General features: G+C 42.2%; 1 protein-coding gene across 1 annotated transcript in view; it reads left to right on the plus strand.

Moving 5' to 3' along the window:
• The window catches only part of gabbr1a (gamma-aminobutyric acid (GABA) B receptor, 1a), a 90,064-nt gene that overhangs the window by 3,262 nt on the left and 62,399 nt on the right, over positions 1 to 24,403 (plus strand). The window contains exons 2-7 of the mRNA XM_079343646.1: positions 2,117 to 2,203; positions 2,472 to 2,536; positions 5,746 to 5,884; positions 9,702 to 9,887; positions 11,850 to 11,867; positions 20,770 to 20,930. Of these exons, the coding sequence (XP_079199772.1) occupies positions 2,125 to 2,203; positions 2,472 to 2,536; positions 5,746 to 5,884; positions 9,702 to 9,887; positions 11,850 to 11,867; positions 20,770 to 20,930 (648 nt within the window). The 5' untranslated portion in view covers positions 2,117 to 2,124. The remainder of the gene's footprint in view (positions 1 to 2,116; positions 2,204 to 2,471; positions 2,537 to 5,745; positions 5,885 to 9,701; positions 9,888 to 11,849; positions 11,868 to 20,769; positions 20,931 to 24,403) is intronic.

Here is a 24,403-nt window from a genome sequence, read left to right on the forward strand (position 1 = left end):
GTATCTTTCCTCTTATAATCCTCGTTTTCCTGTTCCTCCTTAAGAAGTCTCTTCTTTGTATTGAGTTTATAATGTCTGTATTTATTTAAATCTAATGACTCTGTTTTAATCCTAAGAGCCAGGGATCGCAAATTAGTGAAACCTGTATGCATGGCATCTTTTTTCAGCCATGTAATTAAAAAATAAAAATAAAAATGTAGAGACAGGACAGTGGTTAGAGTCAAAAATCAGGAAGGGAGTGAGAGTGAGGAATAACATGCAGGTAAGGAGCCACAGGATTGGAGGACTACAGCCTCGGTACATGGGCCACTCTTACTAACCACTAGGCCTCCAGCGTCCCAGAAATAGTCATGTGACCAGTTTGATACAAAAATCAGTTTTTAACTCAATCATTGTGATTATAGTAAGGATAAGCTGTTGTATACATAAGGATAAGAAATGTTTTAAAAATTTGCATAATTAGGGGCGTGGCCGAGTTGACTGACAGGTGGGCTCGCCTCAGCCTCTTCGCCTGCTGCTTGACCAATCAAAAGTGATGTGGAGTCAGCATTTCTGTTATAGGGGCCGCCATCACTGGGCTTCATAACGCCTCTGCAGAAACCACGGCGTGATGTTACTGAGACTACGATCTCGGTTCTTATAGATATCTGAGTCTCTAACAGGAAATCACCCCCGTCACTTTCTATTTAAATGAAGCCCTAATGTATAAAAGTTACATAGTGCACAAAATAACATCACAATATTTTGAAGAAGACTTGAAAAAGTTCAAAGTAGAGTCAGTACAAACGTTTATTGCAGCTTGTCAGCACAACATTCAAACTGGGCCCCTCCTCCTGGGCTCTTTGCCATCAGAAGCGCGCTCCCGCTGCAGGACTTGGTGTAAATGTTTACAGCCTTTAGCTACACTCAGAGATACCTGAGAATGTGCCAATTACATTTGCTTTAAATGTAAAGCTGATCATTTAGTATGCTAGCACAAGCTAACCGCTGAAGAAAGCAGGTCATGTCCAGGGTCCACTGGTGAAAACTGACCGAAGGTTAAACCTCCTAAATGATTAGGAAAAGCTCTGTCTGTAACTGTCAGGACATTTCTGTCAGAAGTAGCTTTATTTTCTTCTTCTCGTTCCTTTTTGTTTGAAAGACTGTTTCAACATTGGCTTCACTTTTCCTCACATACACAGGCTGCTTGAAGTTCAATATGTTGGCTGATGTGATGTCTCCTGAGTCAGCATCAGTTAGCCTTTGCTGCAAACTCCTCTGTTTGAGGCCAGGAGCTCCAGGCAACGTTAAGTGCTTCTTGCATTACACGCCCTTAAGTCTGAGTGAGCTCTGGGGCGTTGCATTGTGGGCGCTTTAAGCTGCAGTAGGTTTTGACAAAGAAAAATAAAGCATGGAGTTTAAAAAGAAGATTTTCATCATTCCTCTGAATCAGCTGTGATTATAAAGGTTTCCATAAAGAGGAACAGCGGGTTACAGGAGTGCATTGCTAAATCTGTATGCTCCTATTTTCATTTGCCTGAGAGTTTCCTTGCCAATAATAATGTGGGGTGCTTTATTTTGCCTTCAAAAGCTGTCACGATACTTTTCAGATCTGCAAAGGAGAGGTTTTTTTTTTATTTTTTCACCACAGACTTCAAGCTCCCCCAGGTGCTATTCTACCCTGACATGAAAAGAAACTGTATTGAGTGGTGCTTCGGTGTGAAATGTTTCCATGGGCAGCCACTTTGTGAACAATATCAGTATCAGCCATCAAAAACCCCGGGCTGAAAGCGTGTACACAGGATCTTTGAAATGAAGCCACGCTGGCTATCAGCTGAGCATGGGCTGCTGTCTGCACTGTAAATACAAAAAGAGGCAGAGGCACAAAAGTGGACTCATCTTGCAGCTTGAGCTTTCCGTGCACAGTCGGGCGAGCTGAAAAGGAAGCTTTTGTGCCAAAAAGTTGATGCATCTCTTTTAGGACAGGCAGCAGTGGACCGAAAATGGCTGAATGTGAAGACAGAGCGTGTAGCTTTATTAATGTTTAAACTATTCTCAGTAACCCTTTCTTTTTAGTTTTCCCTCACTCTCCTTACCACTCATAACCGTTTCCCCTCTCTCTCTCTCTCTCTTACAGATCCAGAGATGGCACGGCTATTGTTTCTGATTATTCTCTATGCTCTTCCATCTCCTGTGGTGCCCATACATAATTCATCAACTGGAGGTAATTTGTTGTTTGTTTGTGACTCTGCATGAATCTGCCAGTGTGTTTATATAAAAATGAATTAATGGACAAACATATCTCTGCATTGATTGCTAAGTGACCCACATGAAGGACTTTAAAATGTGCAGCAGGAAAAGGCCTCGGTTAAATCGACAGTAGAACATGGAGCTGTAATATATCTACACTGTTATGAAGGAGAGCTTTCCCCATCTGTTCCTGTCGTCATTCTTCTTCCTCCTCTTTCTCTCTCTCTTTTTTTTTTTTAAAGGCTGTGCAATCATCCGGCCTCCCAGGGATGGAGGGATCCGCTACAGAGGTCTGACACAAGAACAGGTATGAAGAAGAATTGGCTTCTTCACACAACTATGTATTTATCTCAACAACAGAAGTCTTTAAGATTACAACTCTCTCTGATCGAACACTTCTCTCTCTGAATTTAAATATAAAACATGCCAGTCTGGGAAAATTCAATAGTGACAAAAGTTGTTTAGCTGTCACAGTATCAGCGGAAATTATAATTACACCATCGGTCAATACAATGAGACTGCATTTGTGCTGTTACAATATGCACGTTTGTTTGTTTATTTGCTGCTGAGGACCTGAATGAAACGTAAACAGCTTGTCTTGTTTTTCTAAAGATAACAAAACTTGCAAATCTGCCCTATTAGAAATTATATTTAGAAGTGAATGTAAGTCAAAGTTTTATGTTCAGCATACATAACAAACCACTTTGACTTCTAAACTTCAGGTTTTCTTCAGGAAACATTATCATGTGTTAATTAATTAGCTACTTTTAGAGGAGCTAGTCTATGCTAACCTAAACTAACTGTAGTTCATGTAGCCTCATATTAAAGCTCATGTAAGGAAGCTTCTCGATGTGCATGTTGGTTCCCCCTGTGGACAAAGTGTGTTATCTCTTTGCTGATCTCTCGCCCAACACTTTGGTATGTCATGTTTTTGTTTGCTTATCTTGATTTTTTTTTGGGCTTTAATTCCTTTAGTCCAGTAGTTTCTAACTCCCCCCCCCCCATTAGAGCCCCCCCTGTAGAAAAGTTGAGCATCCCCACCTCCTCCTGGATATATTGAAATTTATTATATATTGGGATAGGCCCCTTGAGGTGTAGCACCTCGTTTTCAAAGGGGTCCCAGACAACATGGATGAAATAAAAAAGTGATATATTGCTGTAAATATGTAGAACAATTGGAATTCCAACAAATAAGACCTACAGACATCAGTTCTCTCAAACAGACCTCAGACTGTGGACTGATGCTTTCTGTACAGGACAGTGGAGGAAGTAAGGGATCTGGGAGTGAGCGTGGAGTGACATGCAGGAAAGGAGCCGCACGTAGGACTTTAGCCTCCGTTCATGAGGTTCATCCACTGCTAGACCAATCAGTGCCTCAGCATGAAACACTTTTGGAATAAAAATCCCATCCTGCTTTCTTTTTCAACAAACACATCATGTCATTATACTCCTGTTTGCTTTCATATGTCATAAAGAAGCTTCTATTTCATAGCCAGTTAAAAACCCTCACAGGGGCTTTCACCAGGTGGCAACTTGTGGTCTTCCTCTTAATGAGGAAGGAAATGATTTTCCAATATATATACAGACCTGTTGTTTTATTTAAAAGGACATGAGGTTACAGGCTTGCATGTTGCACACAGTCCCTTCCTACAAGGCAATCTGCTGGTCTGTCTGCTCATGTTTTTTTTTTACCAGATCCTTCTTCCAGGATCAGCTGCAACCTTTGACCTTTGTCACATGACATCCAGCTGTCCCTCTGATCTGTGTTCGTTTTATTCTGCGTTTCAATAAAGCAGACGCACGCGCCGGATTAAATCTAAAAACACTGCAGGATTACCAGCGAGACCGAAGACTCTGATAAGAGCAAGCATGAATACAGAGCACTAATTAAATGAGTGTGCGGGGAAATGAATAGCTGTTTCACAAGGCAGGGGTGGTCTAATGAAAGGACAATATGGAGTTGCATCATGGGAAATGAAGGATCCAAAAGTGTTTTTTGCCTTGACCCATATTAAACAGTATACATGAGAATATTATGACATGAACTTCATTCATTCTGAAAATTCCTCTTTCAAGCGCTTAAATGAAAGGGAGTGTGAGAGTTTGGAGCTGACAACTGAATACAAACGAAACCCTTTAATCAAAAGATGGCTGGTTTGGGTTAGTTGGAGGTGCACGCGCTCCATGTGCAGAGGCTCCCTCGTCACATTGGTCTCAGGATCTAATGCACATGCTTTTCATTGCATGTCGTCCTCAAGCTCCACCTCAGGTGTTAACAAACGAAGCTCATGCAAAAGAACTGCCGTTCTCTCGGTGTCTGCTTGACGCTGGTTACAAGAGCCCTAACAGCAGAGGCGCTGCAGGTCAATAGGAAAAGGCAGGCTACTTCATGGGGGCCACAGGCCAGTAAGGGGCCCCCTGTGGGCTGACCAGCTTTGAACCACAGCTGTGACAGTAGGAAACCTCCCTAATAGGGCCCCCCTATCTGACAGCCCTCACTGTCATTGATCTGCATTGGTCTGCAAGTGTGGCATGCTATAATTCTGTGAAAAACAATGTTTGACATTGAGTTTGGGAGTGAAAGAAAGAAAAAGGGAAAACAGAAAGATGAGTAAGCATTAGGACACGGGCAGACATCATTAAACCCTTTGCTTTTCCTTAAATCGTTTCAAAGGAGAGGTTTGGTCTGATCGAATACAAGTAAAAATCACTCATCTCGCCTGGAATATTTCTGTCTCTGATTAATGTGTAGTCTTCATTAGAATTTAAAATACAGCACGATGGGTGTGAACATTGTTTGCACTGTTTGTACTCACAGTGGCTTTATCGAGTTTAAAATTCTCCTTCTCCCTGGTTGAGAGACTCAGAAGCTTTGCATATGTAAATTTTGTTTATTTCAAAAGTTTAACTGCTGGGTACAACATCCGTCCTCTGTGTTCGTGCACTGAAGGGGCTTTACAGTTTGTTTCTTCTGCACCTTTCTGCACACTAAATGCCACACAGCCAAGTAAAGGAACAAAAAACAGTTCTTTCTTCTTTTTTTTTAGAGAGAGAGGAATGAAACTTTAAAGCCCAGAAGACTGATATCAGTTTCATACTGCAGCAAAACTAAAATTAGAAGAATGATTGATGCTGTTTTATCGTCCAAGAAGGACAAAAAAACCTCCACACCTGAGCCATAGAAATGATTGATATCTGACTGCACCACTTTGGATGCCTTGTTAAATGAGTCCAACACGCATACACTTCCACCACACAGACTATATCACATCAAGCAGGAACTTAAAGCTGGGACCAGATTTTCCTCCATGTATGATCCAGAGTGGGACAGCCCATCAATTCATACAGTATTGCCATAAAATGTTCTTCCTGGCAGAGCTTCATTTTCACAGCCATATGTCACCAGAGTCCGTCGCTCTGAGACACAATGAGAGGGAGTCCCCGTGTGAATGAGAAACACTAGAACGCATCAATCATGTTTTAATTACGTTCTCTGCCTCTGTGTGTCCCGCTCAGATCCGCAGTGTGCAGATCCTGCCCGTGGACTATGAGATCGAGTACATCTGCAGAGGAAACCGGGTGATCGTGGGACCCAAGGTCAGGAAGTGCTTGCCCGACGGCACATGGACGGACATCACACAGCACAGCAGATGTTGTAAGTTCTTTGTGGTCTTAGATTTTCTGCTTCTCTTTCACCCGTTCTCCAACACAGGAAAAAGATCCTCAGCTTTCACATGTTCCGTTTGTTTGATCAACATCACAAAAAAAAGGCCAAAGATAATCAAATGAAGCTGCTTTGACAGCACATTGCTGCCGTCCCTGCTTACACTACACACACAAGGAAAGTGTGAAACACTGTGCAACCCTCACTTGCACTTTTTGCTGAAATGGGATTGGAATCATTTTTCATCCGCCACAGTAATAATGTGAAAATAAACAGTCAAGACAAGTGATGTAATCCTCAGTAGAGGATACATGAAATCAATCTGCAGCCTTTCACCTCGCATCAGATTTCAACCTTCGATGACTTTATCCGTCCATCGTAACAACGAGAAATGTGACACTATTAAATCCATAATGAAAACGATCAGATTTTTACACATCCAGCTATTACGAAGCAAAACATTTGAGTTGAGTTTTTAGCCGTTATTTACAACAAATCTTTTTATTCAGCAGCTCGTTGATGTTTGTGTACAGTTTTTTGCTGAGCTGGAAGTGCACAGTGGATGTTTTCCTCCAGCTTTGTTATCGTAAACTGAGACTGAAACAACATTAAAATAGCATTAAGAGCAAGCGGCAACCTCAGGAAGAAAACAGAAGCAAATGTGGAAGGGTTAATGGCTGGCTCCATTAACACCCATGTTAAATGTTCATTTTGGCATCAGCGATGAACATGTTTACATTCTGGTTAAAGAAATAATATAGTTTCAATAACTTGTAGTTTTTATACTCTACAGCGGGTTGAAGTGCAGGTTTGCTCAGGTCGGGTTGTGTTGCGAGCGCGGTCGAGTGCAGCAGCAGCACAAGCACATTGTCAAGAGGCTTCAAGCCCCTCTAAACTCCAACTCTTTACCTGTCTCTCACTTTATTGAAAGTTAGGAGATGACATCATTTCCATTAGGCAGCCGCCCTCGCTTCATACAGCGCATGATTTAGAGTAAACAACAACAGCATGGCTAATGTTGAGCTAATCCATCAGCTGAAATTCTCTGTAAAGCTTCATAAAGCCTGCAGGGAGCTGCGGATCGTTCTCATTGGGCAAACAGTGCCAGTGACCCCTTTGTTGTTATGAAATAGTTTGAAATATTGAATTTGGGTACTATAGAAAAAGTCTGTTAAATTAATATTAAAGGAACATTTCTGAAGGAGTGGAGAAAAACATCCTTATATTTAGGGCTGTTGTTCTGTTGAAATTATCAACAAATCTGCTTCAATCCACTTCAGCTTCAGTCGAATCGAAATGTTCGACCTTTAGGACCGTTTGGGTTACAAAATAATCTCTAAATGTTATTAATTCATGATTTTTGAGACTAACAAAAACCATAGAACAAAATTCAGTTTACGTAAAAAACAAGAAGAGTTCACTCATGACGTGGAGCAGGAAAAGTGGAAAAGTGTCCAAGTCGTTCAACCAATGACAGACAGTTTCTTTAATAAGGGTTTAAATCTCCCTCCTTGTTGTGATCACGAGTTTTCACACCTGATTCAGGTCATTACGAAGGCTGATTATTAAAAAGTTTGACCAAAAGCCAGAAAGTGAATTTTAGCGCTGTCATCCCTGCGTGTTAAAGTCTGTTCTTTGTGTTCATGCTGCTGTCTCTCCGCTGTCGACGACATATTGTATCTCGACGGCAAATAAATAAAAGAAAGAATTAGAAAGAAAAACACATCCGTAGTTGAGCTGGGATTATTTTTAAAGGTTATCCAGCGCTCGTGATTAAACTCACTAAACATGGCTTACTTTGTTATCATGCTGTATCCAGTTAATTACCAATAATCGTATTAGTCTGTGTTTTCTGAGGTGCGTGTGTGTGTGCTGTGCATAATGAAAGGCTCAAAATGAAATAAATAAATGTAAATGTGAACTTATCTGTAACACCCCCACAGAGGATAATTTTGGCTGCTGCTTATTGCTTCAGAATGATTACATTGTGATTATTGTGTAAGAATAAAGTAGCAAGCTTGAACAGCTTCCATAAGTGTTAATCAAATATCTGTTTAATATGCAGTCCGTTATACATTTTCATCTTGACAGCTTTTTTAATTGTTCTGCTGTTTCTATACATTTTAAGAGTGTCGTTCTTTAAGCATACTTTGCCTGCACAACACGGCGAGGTGTTCGTGTCGTTTCTCCTCAGACGACACCTACAATGCTTCTGCAATCACTTAACAAACACGAAGGCCGGCAATCCAATCTAATCCCTGTGATATCTCTGCTTTCAGTCTTTCAGTTCACATTTAACATCAGTGGAATTTGATTTTTCCCAAGAGAACGTTGTTTTGTGTTCTCTGGCTTATGTAACAGCGCAAGCTGCAATGTGCAGATTGCAGTTTTATTATGTGCTCGCATGCTGGGAGGAAGATTCAACTAACCCGGCAGCCAAACCAATTATATTCAAATCTGGGCCATTTTGTCAGGAAATTTAACCAGTGAAACAAAATCAAGTCATACGGAGGCCTTAGCATAGCGAGCTAACATCCAAAAACTAGGGCGAGCACAAACAACAAACAAAGCAACAGATCAAGGTCATGGGCGACAGTCTGGTACGAGGGTGCTCGTGTCTACATGCATGTATTGAAAAAAGAGAAAAGGTGTGTATGCACACAAGTAGTAGGTACACTTTATAAGGATATCAAACAAGTCTATTTGAAACACAACTCTGTTCAGGGTGATAAACAGCCAATCTTCAAGAACTCATGCTGCTTGCTCCATGGATACCAGTTTAAAAAAAACCCTTTGAACCAGTCGTCTGTTTCAATAAAGTTAGCCGTTTTCACCTTCCAATAAATACTGTCTGTTTTTACATAGAGACATTAATCCAGTCAGGTCTGGTCATTTTTACCCCATAGGCTTATTTTTTGGCTTTTGATGCTTTTATGATAGAGATAGGACATTGAATAGAGTCGGCAGCTGGACAGATTAAGAGAGAGAGAGAAAGAGAGAGAGAGTGGGCAACGACATGTTGGAAAGGTCCCACAGGCTGGATTCGAACCCTGGCAGCCTTCTGGAAGAACGACAGCCTCCGTAAATAGGGCACGCGTACTAACTTCTAGGCTTGAGCCTTCAGGTTTTGTCACTTCTAAAGTTATTCCGTCTCTCTCTCCTCCCAGTAGACCCACTATTGGATGTAATAGGAATTGATCCCGGATCTCTTGACCTTTGACCCACAGTCAGTCTAATCAGCCCCAATCTGAAACACTACAGTCCATTTCCTTCCATAACTGTGGGGTTATATTTGACCTCCACAGATTCTCCATCTGCATAACTTTGTCCCTCACACATTTTGTGAGGCACTTTGAACGACTCAGTATTTATTTCCACTGCTTCCATTGTGCTTGTAGAGTCAAATAAAGCGTGACTAGAAAGATAATACAGTATTATGCACCTATGCAAACATTTCCCAGAAGAACACCAGCTCGAGACGTGGAAGTCGTTTCTCTCAGCTTATTTACCTTACTGCTCATTTGCATCTAACTGCTTGCTTAGATGTGTGTTTATCATTATCTAACATTCATTTGAAGCCTGTGAAAAGGTCTGAATATTATCAGACGCCAAAGCTGCAGTAGTCTGAGGAGAGAGGATCTTTTGAAAAACAGAATGTCGTATTTGAAGCTCATTCTGCTGCCGCCAAGTGGCCACACAAAGAAAGCTATCCAGCACGATTGCTTAGCTATAAGCTAACACATTATGACTCTCTGAAGTTTTGTGTAACTCTTCTTATTTAATCATTTCTCTATTGTTCTGTTCCCAGTGCTGCTGTGCCCGCGGGTGTGGACTTCTCTGGAAAACGGCCGGGTGTCTGTGAAGCCGCCCGGACCTCCAGTGGAAGGGACGGTGCTCCATTACAGCTGCCACGCCGGCTTCATGCTGGAGGGCAGAAACATCAGCCATTGCACTAAACTGGGCAAGTGGGACGCGCCCAAACCCACCTGTCTCTGTGAGTATCTCATTCAGCCAGTGTGACAACAACATGCTTTACACTACCACTTGAAATACAATATAATTAAGAAAATCATGTTTGTAAATTGGAGGCCGCCGACAGCCTCAGGGGAAGCTAACTAACACAGATGGTAATGACATTTACATTATTACTGAAGCAGCTAAGTGTGTATGCTAGCGACTACATTTCAACCTATTCACATATCAAAATGTTTGAAGGTCATGTTTCCCACACTTTATTCATCACGTCAAATTGAAGAAGATATTTTAAAATCGTGTGTCAGAGCTGAAATGACTCCAATAATAAATTAACTATTAAAAATCCTTTTTTAAAATGAGAGGGATATGTGTTGAAGTCGATAATTCACAAAAGAAAATGTTATTTTCTGGTGCTTCCTTTTCAAACATCTGAGATGCTTCTCAGTTATTTTGAATTGAATGTATTCGACATGAATCCTCTGATAAACATCCATCCATTATCTCTACCGCTTTTTCTGGCATGGGGTGGTGGGGCGGCTGGATCAGATTCATAGCTGCTATTAGATGAGAGGCGGGGTACAACCTGGACTGGTCATCACAGGGCCGCCTCTCGTTAAATATGTAATAATAATAATAATAATTAATATAATATATCATATAAGATAGATAGATAGATACTTTATTGATCCTGAGGGAAATTCAAGTCCAGTATAATAATATAATTGTAGATTCACTTTATAAAGCGCTTTTTCATGGACCCAAGGACGCTTTACAGGATGGAGGCTCAGACATTTATTGAAATATTTCTAAACATTTTAGATTCAAAGTCATCACATTGAGTGAGAAAATCACAGGAAATGTAATGTACAATGAAAAGGAGATAAAATTTAGATCAAATTGGAATCTCTGACTCCTTTTTTTTTTTTTTTTTTTGGCACAAATGCGCATTGTAATCAAATAAAACAGGAGCCACCCACTGTGCCAGCTCTTCTCATGGACACGGCTCACGTTGCTGCTACAGCCTGGCTCACAAAAAAGAGGACATAAGGCTTTAAAGATGACAGATAATTACGAACACCTGCTGTCCCAACGGTGAAGCATGGTTGCTAGGCGATAAATGATCCATCCAATCACCGTTGGCTCAGGCAGGTAAAACAAACGAGGAACACAATCGCATGTAAAACCTGACAGTATACTTCACACGCAGCATTAATACTCAATGGATTATACCAACGGGAGCGTGAGTGGAAATGTGTGATATCGCTGTTCTCCGTTACAACAGTTGGCATGTTTACAGACGGAAAGGATTTGTCCAAATTAGTGCAAAAGGAAAAGAGGATTAAAGGAAAAACACACACACAGATGAAACAAAGAACTGAAAGTAAAGACGTTGCCAACTGTTTATCGGAGGAGCTGGCAAGATCACCGCTAAAGTTGCTATGGAAATGGTCATATTAAAAGGATTAAAGAGGGATTTATCTGCACATTTGGAGCAGGCATCCAAAAGTAGACTACTTATTGTGTAATAATCAAATATGTAAAAGGCTTTATGGTGAGCTTCTATTTGTAAATAAGCACGTCTTATACCCTCTGACAACCTTCAAATCAGATAAGATGTAAGAAGTTTCAGTTTCATCTACACTTGACTAAACATTCGAGAAGTCATCGTTTTCATATCTACTTTCATAATCACAGGATTACATAACATCCTCCTCAGTAAGAAACCTCCTGCCAGAAAATTACCACCCAGCATCCAACCACCTTTGACATGTCTCCACTTTAACGTAGCAGCACTGCCATCTAGTGGAGGAAAAAAAAAATCTGCATTTAAGCCTAAACTACAAATGATAAATGATAAAGGTGAATTATGTAACGGAAAGGGTTACAGGAGAAATTTCTCTGAACGCTACACGTCTATGTAGTTGAACAAGTGAGATTGTTTTTTAACAGCTGTTCTTTTTCCTTTTTTTGCTGCCCAAAGATGACAGAAACTACACAGGTAAGACATTTCAATTCATGCAAACTAACAACATCAACATACACCACGATATTTATATGCAAGCGTTAAGCTCATTTAGACTCACAATTGTTAGACATGAACCCTCAAAGAATATCCACAAGGATGAAGGATGAAAACATCAAAGTATTAGAGGGTATCCTGTGTAGCCCTTAAAGGGCACACATTCTGAGAAATCCGCTTTGACAGTGTTTATGAACGTTTATTTAGGTAACCTGAGTGTCTACCAACCCACTAAATGTGAACTACACCCATCCAATCCTTTGTTTGTGCTCTGCATAAATCTTACAACACAGAAAAATGCTCTGTTTCACATTTTTTAAACACAAGTTGGATTCTGGGAAGAAAAAAAAAAACCCTCCACCTCCAGCCTAGAGCAACACTTTTGCAGAGGTCCGCCACTTTTCCTCTCGCTGCAGAGGAGGGATGTCTAGTGGGAAACCTCAGAGGGGGTCTCACTGCATTTAAAGAGACACACACGACAAAATGAAGTTCTGATAGAGCTGGTTCCTGCAGGGTCACAAACCCCCTCTGCTGCTTTATTCACGTTATATTCTGACCAAAGCATGGAAACACAGATGTTACATTTAGACCACAGGGGGACTGTTTGATTGTCACACATTCATTAATAACACATTAAATGTCTCACCTAGATTAACTACATTATAAACAGTCTCTTATGTTCACAGAGGCCACTAAACGTGCCTGTTTCTGTTTCTAAAGCCAGCGGCTCTGTACCTCAGTGTGACTGTGCAAACAGATCTTTTTTTTAAAAATTAAATCCTGCTGCAGGTGCAATGTGCACAGTCACCACAAGAGGGCAGCAGTAGTCCAGCACACTGAACCAGACGGTTTGCCTCTGAAGGTACCGATCAGCACCTGTGAACATCGTCTTCCTAGATAAACTCGTCCAATTAAAAATAACAATCTGAGAAACAACACGGCAGCTCATGTTTGAAGCTGTGTACTCAAACGTGAAGGAAATCAGTTTTTACATTCAATTTTTCAAACAGAGCTTCAAGCATTTCCCCCACAGTTCCTCGCCAGCTCATTACATCTACGAAACATTATTTATCAAGCAGATCCTAAATGAACGAGTTAATGCAGTGAGAGACAAGATTAAGACGGATCGCTTCCAAGCGTCATTAGCAAAGACTCATTTCAACTCAACTCGACACTTCTAACTTGTGTCTTTGATGATTTTAATGAGCAATTTATTGATTTAAAAAGTTTGAGTGCTTTGTATTCCTTTATTAAAAGACAGGACAGCGGATAGAGTCAGAGATCAGGGAGAGAGAGAGAGAGAGAGAGAGAGAGAGAGAGAGAGAGAGAGAGAGAGTGGGGGATGACTTGCAGGAAAAAACCCACAGGTCAGAACTGAACCTGGGCCGCCCACTTAGAGGACTTCAGCCTCTGTACATTTGTTGGAGCACTTACCTCCAGCCTACTGTCACCTCCTGATATACAAAGATTGAATACAAATGCTCTGTTTTTTATCAGATATCTTTCCAGTCTTGGTGTATTGTCCTGCTGTTTTTTTAAGACTACAAAGGAGATGGTTAACAGCCTCTGTGAGTGCAGCGGTGTTTTTGTCGGTATGCAGGAATAAATACAATCAGGTGTTTAATATTCTGCCGACTGACTCCGACCCTGCATATCAGGACTGTGTTAAAAAAACATGAAAATGCAGCAGTTTGAAAAATAGGATTTATTGTGCTAAGTCAGCTCTCGCTGTACAATAAAAATAAAAATAATGGGTCAAAACATCTACTTGTACCTCCATTCTTATGCAAACCCTGGCAGGAATGATGAATACATTTGTTTCCATTACAGGATGGCTCACCCTCTTGCACTGTTATGTCACCACATTAGAAATTAGACAGATATTGAATCATACACTTACAATCTCTGGAAGGCTTAAAACACTGCACAGTTTCGCCTATGAATTACACATAAAGCCCTGCTAGCCTTCCGTAAGCCAAACACTGAGTATAGACCTCCAGTTTTATGTAAGTTATCTCATGAAGTTGCTGATAAGATCTTTCCAAATGCCACAGAGAGACTTGACAACCACACAATTAACAAAGCAGCAGAGAACAGTGTTTCCACAAATAGAAATGTTCCATCTCCTGTCACAATACTGACCTCCTTCTGGCTCTGCTCCCTCTCTCTCCTCTCCATGTGCCATCACCACCCACTTGCTGCCTCCTCAGCGGGAGAAAGGTTAATACCCTGCTCCTGTCTGTGTCTGCTCAACCCTATGTGAACGCGTGTGTGTGTGTGTGTGTGTGTGTGAGCGGTAGGAGTGCATCTCGAGTTTCTGTTTTCTTCAAGTACAGTATAACAAACCAGACACTGTGAATGTAAAATATACAGAGCTGAAAACAACTGGGACATAAAAGCTTACACAGCTTCGATGCGTATTGTCAGTCCAGGTCGGACCGTCTGCTTGAAGGCCATCATACATACATGCTAACCACTATGCCTTAAGCGCCCTCACTGTGTTCATTTTGCATAATCATTTATCTAAAACAATCAAGTTTGCTATTGATTACCAAAATACTCAACATAACTTATTAACACAACAAAGAAACATATTTTGTGCCTCGACCTGTTGCCTGCTTCAAAATCTAAATCCCCTCTTTTTCAAATGGTCTGACTCTGAACCCTTTTTTAATGACATTAAAGTCGGTGGCGAGCCCATTGAACTGAACTGATGGGCCGGTGATGGCGGCTGGGTATAGCTATGCCACAACCTACTCACACAGTCAGGGTGCTAGAAATAAAGCAGGCACTTCAAACCTCAAAAGTAAAATGTTAGCAGCCGTTTCTCACTAAACTCTGAAAGCTGCTGGGAGCCAGGCAGAGGAGGCTAATGCTAATGCTACTGATCCAACACGCGTGAAATGACATTACAGTGTTTAATGGCATCTGTGGATGCTCGTTTACTAAACCTTTCTGTGAAACATGTACCACCCGTTTGACGCAACATAAACTACATCGATTAAATAAAAAAAAGTGTCGTACCCTGAATTTCATGTGACAAGAAAATGAATAAAACTTAAAACTTTGAATATCAACCTGCATGCACACAATAAAGGGAATTTAGATTTCATCTGTTTGTTAGCTGCGCTCCAAAAGTTCTACAATACAGTATCCCAGCAACACGGGACACATCACACCCAGTAAACGAAACCAGCTAAGCCGATTAAAACAGGTGCTACATCGATACTCTCTGTTTTAGCAGATAATAGTCACAACACATCAGGAGGATAATGTTTGTTCATGCTTCTCATCTGATGGGAATGTGAACCTGAGGGTTTAAACGCAGCAGTGATGGACTTAAAAGATGATAAAAGGGATGTTTTAAGACATAAACATGACACAACAGAAGGTGCTCCTTATCTCATAACTACCTTCATATTCATACACTGTTGGTTCGAACGTTTTGCGACACAGTTCTCGCCCAGAGACAGTTGAACAAGGAACTTATTCTTCTTCTTAACTCCCCTCCGCCCTGTTACTCAGGCATGATGTATTACTCTAATAACTGCTGTATTGGAAACAAGATAGTGTGTACTGTGCTGCTGCTGCTGGACAAATTAAGTAATGATGATACTGTTTCAAAGTCATAGGAATAACTATATTTTCTGCAACACCGGCCAACTTTTGTGTACCTATAAATCCAAAAACACCGACGCTTTGATGCATTAATAAGGGTTAATTTTCACTTGGACCATCTGGTGCTAAAAACAAAGTAAAGCAGACACAAAGGAAGGTCTTTGTAATGTGTTTTCTGACTATAGTGTGATCTCTGCACAAAGAATATGATCTGAACTGTCAGGATTATGTGCAGGAAAATACATCAAGTAAACACAATATCAGCCTCTCGGGATTTGAAACACCCTGATTAATCTTAGCCGATGCATTTTGTCCGAGCAGCTTCACAATGATTTGGGTTCCTCCACGGATAAAATGTGCGCTGCTGGGGGAGGACGCTGTCATCTGGTGAATGTGTTAAAAAGGGAACATTCAAAAACTGTATTTTTCCCACTAACACATCTGCCAAGAGAGAAACAGGCCATTATCCTGAAGGATGCCCGGTGAAAGCGCAGTCACACACAAATATACAGTACAAGGCCCTCATTAAAGCAGCTCAGCAACATGTTACAGCACTCGTGCCTCCATTGCATCTTTTTTTTTTCCAGGCTGTGTCACAGCTAATGTCGTCTCTGAATGTGCCAGTTTGCCTCCATGGGGGTAGTTAACACTGCAACGTCCGCTGCTGGTGTGTTTTGCTGCAGGATTACAGAGTGTGTGTGTGTGTGTGTGTGTGTGTGTGTGTGGGGAGGGGGGGAAGCAGATAAAGTTCACAGCTGAATAATTGATTGTGCGTTGGAGGGGTCACGGGGTGGCAGCGAGGATGAGGAGGTGGAAGTGGAAGGCAAATGCCAGCAGATGATCACTACACTCACCTCAGCCTGTGAGGGCTTGTTAGCAGCTTGATCTGAATCGCTCTGTGCTGCACGGAGATATCCAGATAATGAGATTTGGGTAATGAACCAGGGTTATATAATAGTCATATTCCATCGCCTAACTACAGAGGGTTTTTAATTTAGACCAGAGAAATAATGGTCCGCTTCTCAATTGCTGTAATAAGTAATTTTGCAAAGGGAATCTTAACACTAACATTAGATTGCAATTAGTGCGCTCACAAAGGAACATGAGCATAAAACAGAATGAAGTTGTTGTTAATCATCCAAAAAGGCTGTGCCAAAAACTGGCACCGCAATTACTTTTAGTGTTTCTGTTCATCTTTAGTTGTAACATTTCTAAAAGGATTAATCCATTTTAAATAATGTTTGCAAAAGTATTTTCAGAATGATCAAATGTTACTTCGAGAGGGAGAAATGAAAGAGACTCAGCTGAATGTCTCACTCTGGTTTATCTGTGTGATTCTATAAAGGGTTGTCACGATTCCAGATTTGACCCCTTCAATATGATGTAGGTAAAAAATCAAACAATATCGACACCTATATATATTAATGGATGAAGCATGAGTGACGTCAGCCACCTGTTCCTGCAGGAAGCTCATCGGCAGCAGCCACCATGCTGGATATGCTGTCTCAGTCTTACTATCAGTCAACCTAACGACAGGCTGAGGCTTCTAACTTGGGATAATATGTATCGCCAGTGCTGACAATGATTAATCAGGCCGATTTCTTTTTTTTGTACCCGGCTGTAAACCTGTTGATTTATGCTGTAAAAGCGGCTTTTTTGTCTGTGCTGTGTATTTGACTTCTGGTGTTCCTGGAGTAAGCCTCAAGAGGACACTTGATGAACTGCAGGATTTTGCACTTCTGCATTGCCTTCATTTTTCAACACCGGACGCTGTCACTTTGTTTTGATAGACTAGCAACACAAATAGAAGTCCCAGACAGCCATGATTGGATAATGTATTATCTTAGTCCTGAGCATTGTATACTGTATAAGAACATTCAAACTGGGTCCTACCTTCTGGGCTTATCAACCCCGAGAAGTGCACAATAACTGCAGTAGGTAGTGTGTATGTTTACTGCTTGTACCTACACTGCAAGCTACCGTCAACATCACACGCTAACCACCAACTAAACGCATGTCCAACACAAAGCCGTCCAACACTGCGTCCATTGGTAAAAGCCAACACAAGGTTCAACCTCGTTTTGGAACAGCCGTATCCGCCTGGCGTTTGACCTCACTGTAAATTCTCTTCTTTTGTGCTACATCCAGCTCCGTCATGTTCACCAGTCTGAATCGCATCCAATCGCTTCATTCTGTCCTGGCTCAGTACAAAAACGTTGCCAACATATTTGTGCAATTTAGACAGCAATCCCTCTCCTTCATATTGAAAGGTTTGAAAACGTTAATTCTATGTGTTTCTGGTGTTTATGTTTGCACACAATAATATGCCAGGAGGTGTGTGTGTGTGTGTGTGTGTGTGCATAGCCACGTCTCTATGTGTCAGAGTTACAGATAAGGGCGTTACTGGATGTTAACTGTGAGTTCAAACAGAAACTCTGGCTCTCTCTTATTAAAAGTAACTTCACTGTTTCCACTCTTGAAATGGGAGCAAATAAAATCCGCCGTGATTGATTCTGCTGCCACATTTTTTGCTGATTTCTCAGCAGCAGCCTCTGTAGCATTTTATGGACTTGGGCGAGGAGGGGAGGTAGATATGAAATGGTCTATGGATTAGCAGAGGTTGTTACAGAGCAGAGAGTGTGTGTGTGTGTGTGTGTGTGTGTGTGTGTGTGTGTGTGTGTGTGTGTGTGAGTGTGGAGTTATTGATTTGCAGGTCAAACAGACTCGAGGAAGGTGAGGTTAAAACCAGAACTGGTAGAAACTGAATGTTTTGTCAGCCGTCGAGGGTGAATCCTCTTGACTGTGTGATCCTCTTTGATCACCACGTGTTGGTAAAATAGTGAAACTATTGTTTTGTTTTAAATCTTTTCTTATAAGAAAGATTTATTTACAAATTTATGCAAAACAAAATGGATACTGCAGTCTCCTGTAAACTGTCTCCCCCCGCCCTCTCCTCTCTGGAGTCGATGTTCACGCAGGTTGCCGTCTCACTGAAGCTTCAGTGTTTAGCCAGCTCTGCATCGGTCTGTAAACCTTTCGTTCTAACCTCTCTGCGTTTCTAAAAGCATCTCCAACATTTATCATAGCTTTACCACACTTCAGCTCATGGGGCTCATTAGAAACATGCAGAGGCTTTTAAGGTCGGGTACAAGTACTTCTATCTGAACCACTTCACTGTCTTTCCACATCCATTCATTTGCCTAGCAAACCAAGGTGCACGGCAAAATGGCCATGTGGGGGTGCCGTAAACCCACCTGCTTCTCTATTCAAAAACAAACCATTCTGCACCAGAATCTAAACTTAGCAGGAGGACATACTGGCTGCTGCATTGTTGTCAGAGAAGCAAGCACTTCAACATAGCATCCTCAGTCTGTTCAGAGAGGAAGGTCACTTTGTCATTTAATTCAGAAGACATCTTACAGATTCTGTAAGCAAGATCACACATGTGTCTTTGCACCAGTTAAACATTTTCAGTGTGAGCATGTTAGCTTTTTCATATTAGGGTCATTTTCAAATCCCTGCTGTGTATAGCTGCAGCCTGCTAACTGCTGCTAGCATGACTGTAGACTCTTATAACCTCTAAAAAATTATTTAATTCTCAACATAATTCAGCCAATATGAATGTCTAATCCAAATTCAATATTGTTAGACATCATTAGTGGAACTGAATCATGACAAAGTGTGCTGCCATTGTGTTATCTTAATTAAAAACAAATTAAAGGAATCACTGAACATTTATTGTGTAATAGGGTGCAGAGCGGTGGAACAGATTTATGCATAACATTATTGCTTCAAACATCAGTTTGATCAGTTTTCTTTACTACTATATTATAAGTCGTCTTTATTACTGATCTTTATACTTAGTGTTCACCTCATATTTTCCTCCCTTTGACTACAGAATGACCTGAAATCTAATCATTACTTGGAGAAAAAACCCTGACTCTTTCTCTTTGTGTTTCGTAGTTTGTTAAATTCTCTAAACCTATGATGCCTTGGTCAGAAACTTCTCATGGATGCACCAGCCAGCAGAGTCAGAGGCTGCAGATACTGTAGTAGGAAGAAGCCTTATGCAAAGACCAAATGTGACAGTGCGGGATAGTAGGACTCCTGGTGGAATGGATGCACTCTTTAAGTTAAACTCAGCGTGTAACTCATTAGAAAACCTTTTGGGGAGATTTTGCAGAGAGCCGCACTTCCAACCATCCTCTCTCTCTCTCTTTCTCTCTTTCTGTCCCTCCCTCGGCATACATTTCAGACTTGCCCGTGCGCTGTCCCTCTATTTCTCTTTGTCTCTCTCCTTCTCTCTCTCTCTCTCTCTCTCTCACACACACACACACACACACACACACACACACACACACACACACACACACACACGCACACGCACTCAGCCTGCCGGTGCTGCAGTGGATCAGACGCAGAGCTCTGGTGCGCTCGCTTTTTCCGCGGCGAATCGTCTCATCTGTTGGAATAAGGGCTGCGCTGCGTTACAGGGAGGAAAAGATGTAGCCTGCTATTTTCGGTGCTGCAGCTCTCTCACTCCACACTCTCAGTCTCATTTCTGTTAGCCTCAGCTTCAATCCACACGCTTTTGACGCGGTTTGACGTAGTGTTCTGCGCGGACTCCGGCGTCAAATTCGCGCGTCTTTTCCTGCGTAAAAGTCGTGAGTTGATAGCGCGCCGTTATGACAGATAGTCCTGATTGATCGCTGACAGAAAGCGAAGGCTAGTTTCGTGTTTTCCAATATGTGGAGTTGCGTCGAGAACGTGTTGGACTGCAGGATTGAGGAGGGTCGCTTGAAACTTGACTGATGAGCAGCGCCGCTTCCTCACTTGTGAAAACTGGCTGACCTGTCTTTGACTTCTTGTCCCGAAAATATCAAGCATGCCATGCATAATTAACCACGCATTGTATTCAGTTGTATGCCAACTAAATTATTAACTCGAGTCGCTTAACCCTTGCAATTAAAGCGAAGCAGTTTGCTTCCACAATACCTGCAAAGCAAGACAGAAGATTTAAAAAGCTCCCAAACACGTGTTGCGTTCACTTGCATCTCAGTTCACGCATAAAATAACCTGCGTCCGGGAGCTCTCCGCTGCAGCACCAGTGGCAAACACTGGCTCCAGCTCAACTCACCTTGAACCACGATGGCACTTTGCAGAAATCCCCCGCGGGTTGCTCCTTCCGCCCGTAATCATGCGATGCTCCTCCGGCTTTCTCTCATCGTCCTTCTCCTCCTCTCCTGGCCTCGGCCGTCCGCAGGAAAGAAGAAGCTGTACATCGGAGCTCTGTTCCCAATGAGTGGAGGCTGGCCGGGCGGGCAGGCGTGCATGCCCTCCGCTCAGATGGCCCTGGACCTGGTGAACAACAGGAGCGACATCCTGCCCGACTACGAGCTGGAGCTGATCCACTACGACAGCATGGTGAGTGTGTGCATGTGGAGGAGAGTCAGAGGAGACGCGCACTTAAGGGGTGTGTGGTGTCAGTCAGTGAGGGACATAAATAATGATCCTCCTCTCAGGAGAAACGGACTCTGTTGTCAACTTAAGCAGGCTGGATATTATTTATCATCACTGTTTCCTTTCATTGTCTTTTTTTATGCTGCTCATTTGATTGTTCGACCTTATTATCCAACTTTGCCCGAAACCAGAAGAAGCCGCCCTTTTAGTTACACCTGCCTTTCACACAAAGTCACACATCTCAAAGAAGCGCTTTCATTAAAGGTCACCGTGCTGATAACTATCACCCTCAGGTCCTCTCTCTCCTTAACAAACTGGCCTGTTATTCCCTGTTTACTTGTGCTTGTGCTCAGTGACCAAACACACCTGCTGCTAGTTGCTCATCAATCATTTATCAGTGTGGTATTTTAAAATGTCAGCATTATCAACCACTATAAATCCAATATCCGCCCCCTGACTGGTTTCATTTCCCCTCCGGTTTACCACCCACCGCTCTGACATACACTTTAATTAAAAATCGAGCCATTTATCCTTGTGAAAAATCTTCCCTTTGTGCCTTTATGTGGTGCTTTCTAATTGTTATTCTCAAAGTTTGGCCCCCAAAAGGAGCATTTTTCTTTTCCTCCCCGCGGCACGAGTCGCATGAAAACAATTACCAGATCTCCCTCTCTGTCTCCTCCTCCGAGGGTGATTATCAATCACTCTGCAGGACGGACGCCTGGAGAGCAGCCGGGGCACCAAATGGTTAACTGTGCCGGGGCTGGTTAGAAATTTCGTACAAGCTTTATTCTGATTGGTGTATTCGGCTCTGCATTGGAATCCTGTTTAACAGAATAGCAGGGAGATGTAGGGAGAGTGTGTATGTGTGTATGTGTGTGTAAGAGAGAGAGAGAGAGAGAGAGAGGGAGGAAGAGTTGGCATGGCAACACAGTTACTCTTGAAGCACAGCACAGAAACAAATAAGGTTTCAGCTCTGTGAAAATATGTGTGCAAATTCATATGCTGGATGTATGCAGAGCTTACTGTGCAGTACATACTGCTACACATTCTGTCGTGCATACAGCTTGTTCTTTACATCAAAACGGATCAAATGTGTGTGTGTGTGTGTGTGTGTGTGTGCATCTTCTGATTACAAGTGTAGTGAAGCAGGCAGCCGCAGATGTAGCTGCCATAAACATAAAGATAAAGCAGCAGCATGAACAGATTTCGTGGGGACTGGGAGACATTACTCCTCGTGCTTCAGGAGTTGCTGGCGCCTCGGGCTGGAGAAATAGATGCAGATCCTCTGAATAGAACAGCTCAAAGAGAGAGCTGCTGTAACATTGTTTGATTGACGCCGGCTAATTCCTTGAATTAAGTCAAGGGGGGATTTTATTGCTCGTGCTCCGGGTAACGCTGTGTTTGGAATGAGGTTTCTCACCTTCTGATTGCAAACATTTTTCACCTGGCTGGAATAGCAATGAGGATCTTACCCTCTGAGAAGCAATTATAAGAAAGGGATTAATTAGATATCATATTTACATCCTGTTATTACAACTCCCTTCTCGTTCCTGTTTGATCAGAGAACAAATCTCCCTCTCGTGGGGCCTTTGTTTAACTGTGAGATTAAGACAAGGGCACCACTGGCCCCTTTGTTTGCCTGCGTCTCAAGATCAAGGCAGGAAAAGAGTCATTATTCAGCGGGTCGTCTTGACCTGAATTTATCAGGATAAGGAACTTTTATCATCGATAAAGTGTTGAATATTGAATACAAGACATGCATTGAATAAAATAAGCAAACAGGTGCCTGAAGACACAAGCAAAAACACACACACACACCAGTGTCCGACCAATAGGTTTGGGAGTATGAAGCGATGTCCTCAGCTTGTTCAACATCATACAATATTCATGAAGCTCAACACTTAATCCCAGCCTGTCCCTTTAATGGATGCAGATACCCTGTGGTAGCAGAGCGGCTTGTTTCTCTGGCTATCCTGGCGACAGCATCAGACTATTTACAGCCTTCTGAGATCCACACACTCGCCGCGCGGGCCGTTGCCATGGATATATCAAAGCTGAGCCTGCAAACTTTGATCAATTATTAACAGTGACGGAGTGAGACAGTGGGGATACGGAGAGATGGTGAAACAAGGTGCTTCCCTCACTTCCGCTCTTTATTTTAATTGGCAGCCGTGACACGATTTTCCCGTCCGCTGTGGCATTAGCAGTATTCATCACCCGTACTCATGCATGTCCGTTTGGCGTACGAGCCCGCGCCTCGCTGCCAGACGTAATTAAGAAGAAATTATGAGATGTAGCTCTGCATGCTTTGAGATTCAATACATAGACTCTCCCCCAGGCCTTTATCGTAGCCCCCTCTCTGCACTCTTTTTACATCATTCAATCTGGAGTGTAATTAGAGAGTGTATCAGGAGGGGTCCGTGTCTTCTGCTGTCCCCCTCTGCCCAGGGAACCTTCCGTTCATTTCTACGCCGGCAGCTTGACTGATTGAAAAAAGCAACACAGACATGGACACTACTTATATTTGCTCTGGGAGTTTCAGCACCAAGGACAGCGACACAGGGCCGTATGTCATGTATGTGTAGCTGTACACGAAGCGTCTTTAGCCCTGGCGTGTGTCTGTGTCGGTGAATGTGTTTTGGTATTTGAGTGGCATGCAGGGTCATCAAGCCCGGTCTCTCGTGAGCCGAGGAGGGGCCTGAAATGAAAGTGGAAATGCTGATGACCCCAGAGGGTTATAGAGACAGACCTCTAAGAACAGCAGCAGAGATTCCTCAGCCTTTATTGCGTTCCTTTCCAACACCTCTCCATTTTTTCACATCAGGGAAACTGTCTGATTTTTTTATTTTAACCTCTTGCTGTGTGTTCCCATTTTGTAATCAAAGGTTTCATTTCTTTTGTTCGCAGAAGTACTTGAATGATTGAACTGGGAAGTCTGCGGCTGTTTTGTTTAAGACTAGACCTCCTTGGTTTTACACCTTCATTGCGCGTTAACCTTGTCTTTCTTAAGGATAAGGTGCAATGAGCAGGGAATAACAACTATTGAGGAATAGAAAAATGTATTCCTTGAAGATCCAAAGTCAAGTTAAAGTTGTTGCTTTTACTTCTTGTTCGGTTCTTCCATAAATGATTGAAGGGTGTAACAGCTTTAATGGTCTTTAAGACTCACTCATCAATACATTTGGAGATTTAACGCTGCTGCTGTTAGTTTTTATCTGGTTACGAAACAGGCTGACAATAATATTGTAAATGCCGATCGGGATAAACTACGGTACACGCCTGTGTGACCTACAAAAGCAAACAAGCTATGACATCGAAAACGTCGGATAGATTCCCACTGAGTGTTGTGTTTGAAAAACAGCAGGAGCGCTTCTTACAGGATAAGACCAGCAAAGACACAAGAGGTACAGCTTTGTCTCCTGTGGCTTTCAAACTTA

Source organism: Symphodus melops (genome assembly GCF_947650265.1).
Source record: "Symphodus melops genome assembly, chromosome: 5".
NCBI lineage: Eukaryota > Metazoa > Chordata > Actinopteri > Labriformes > Labridae > Symphodus > Symphodus melops.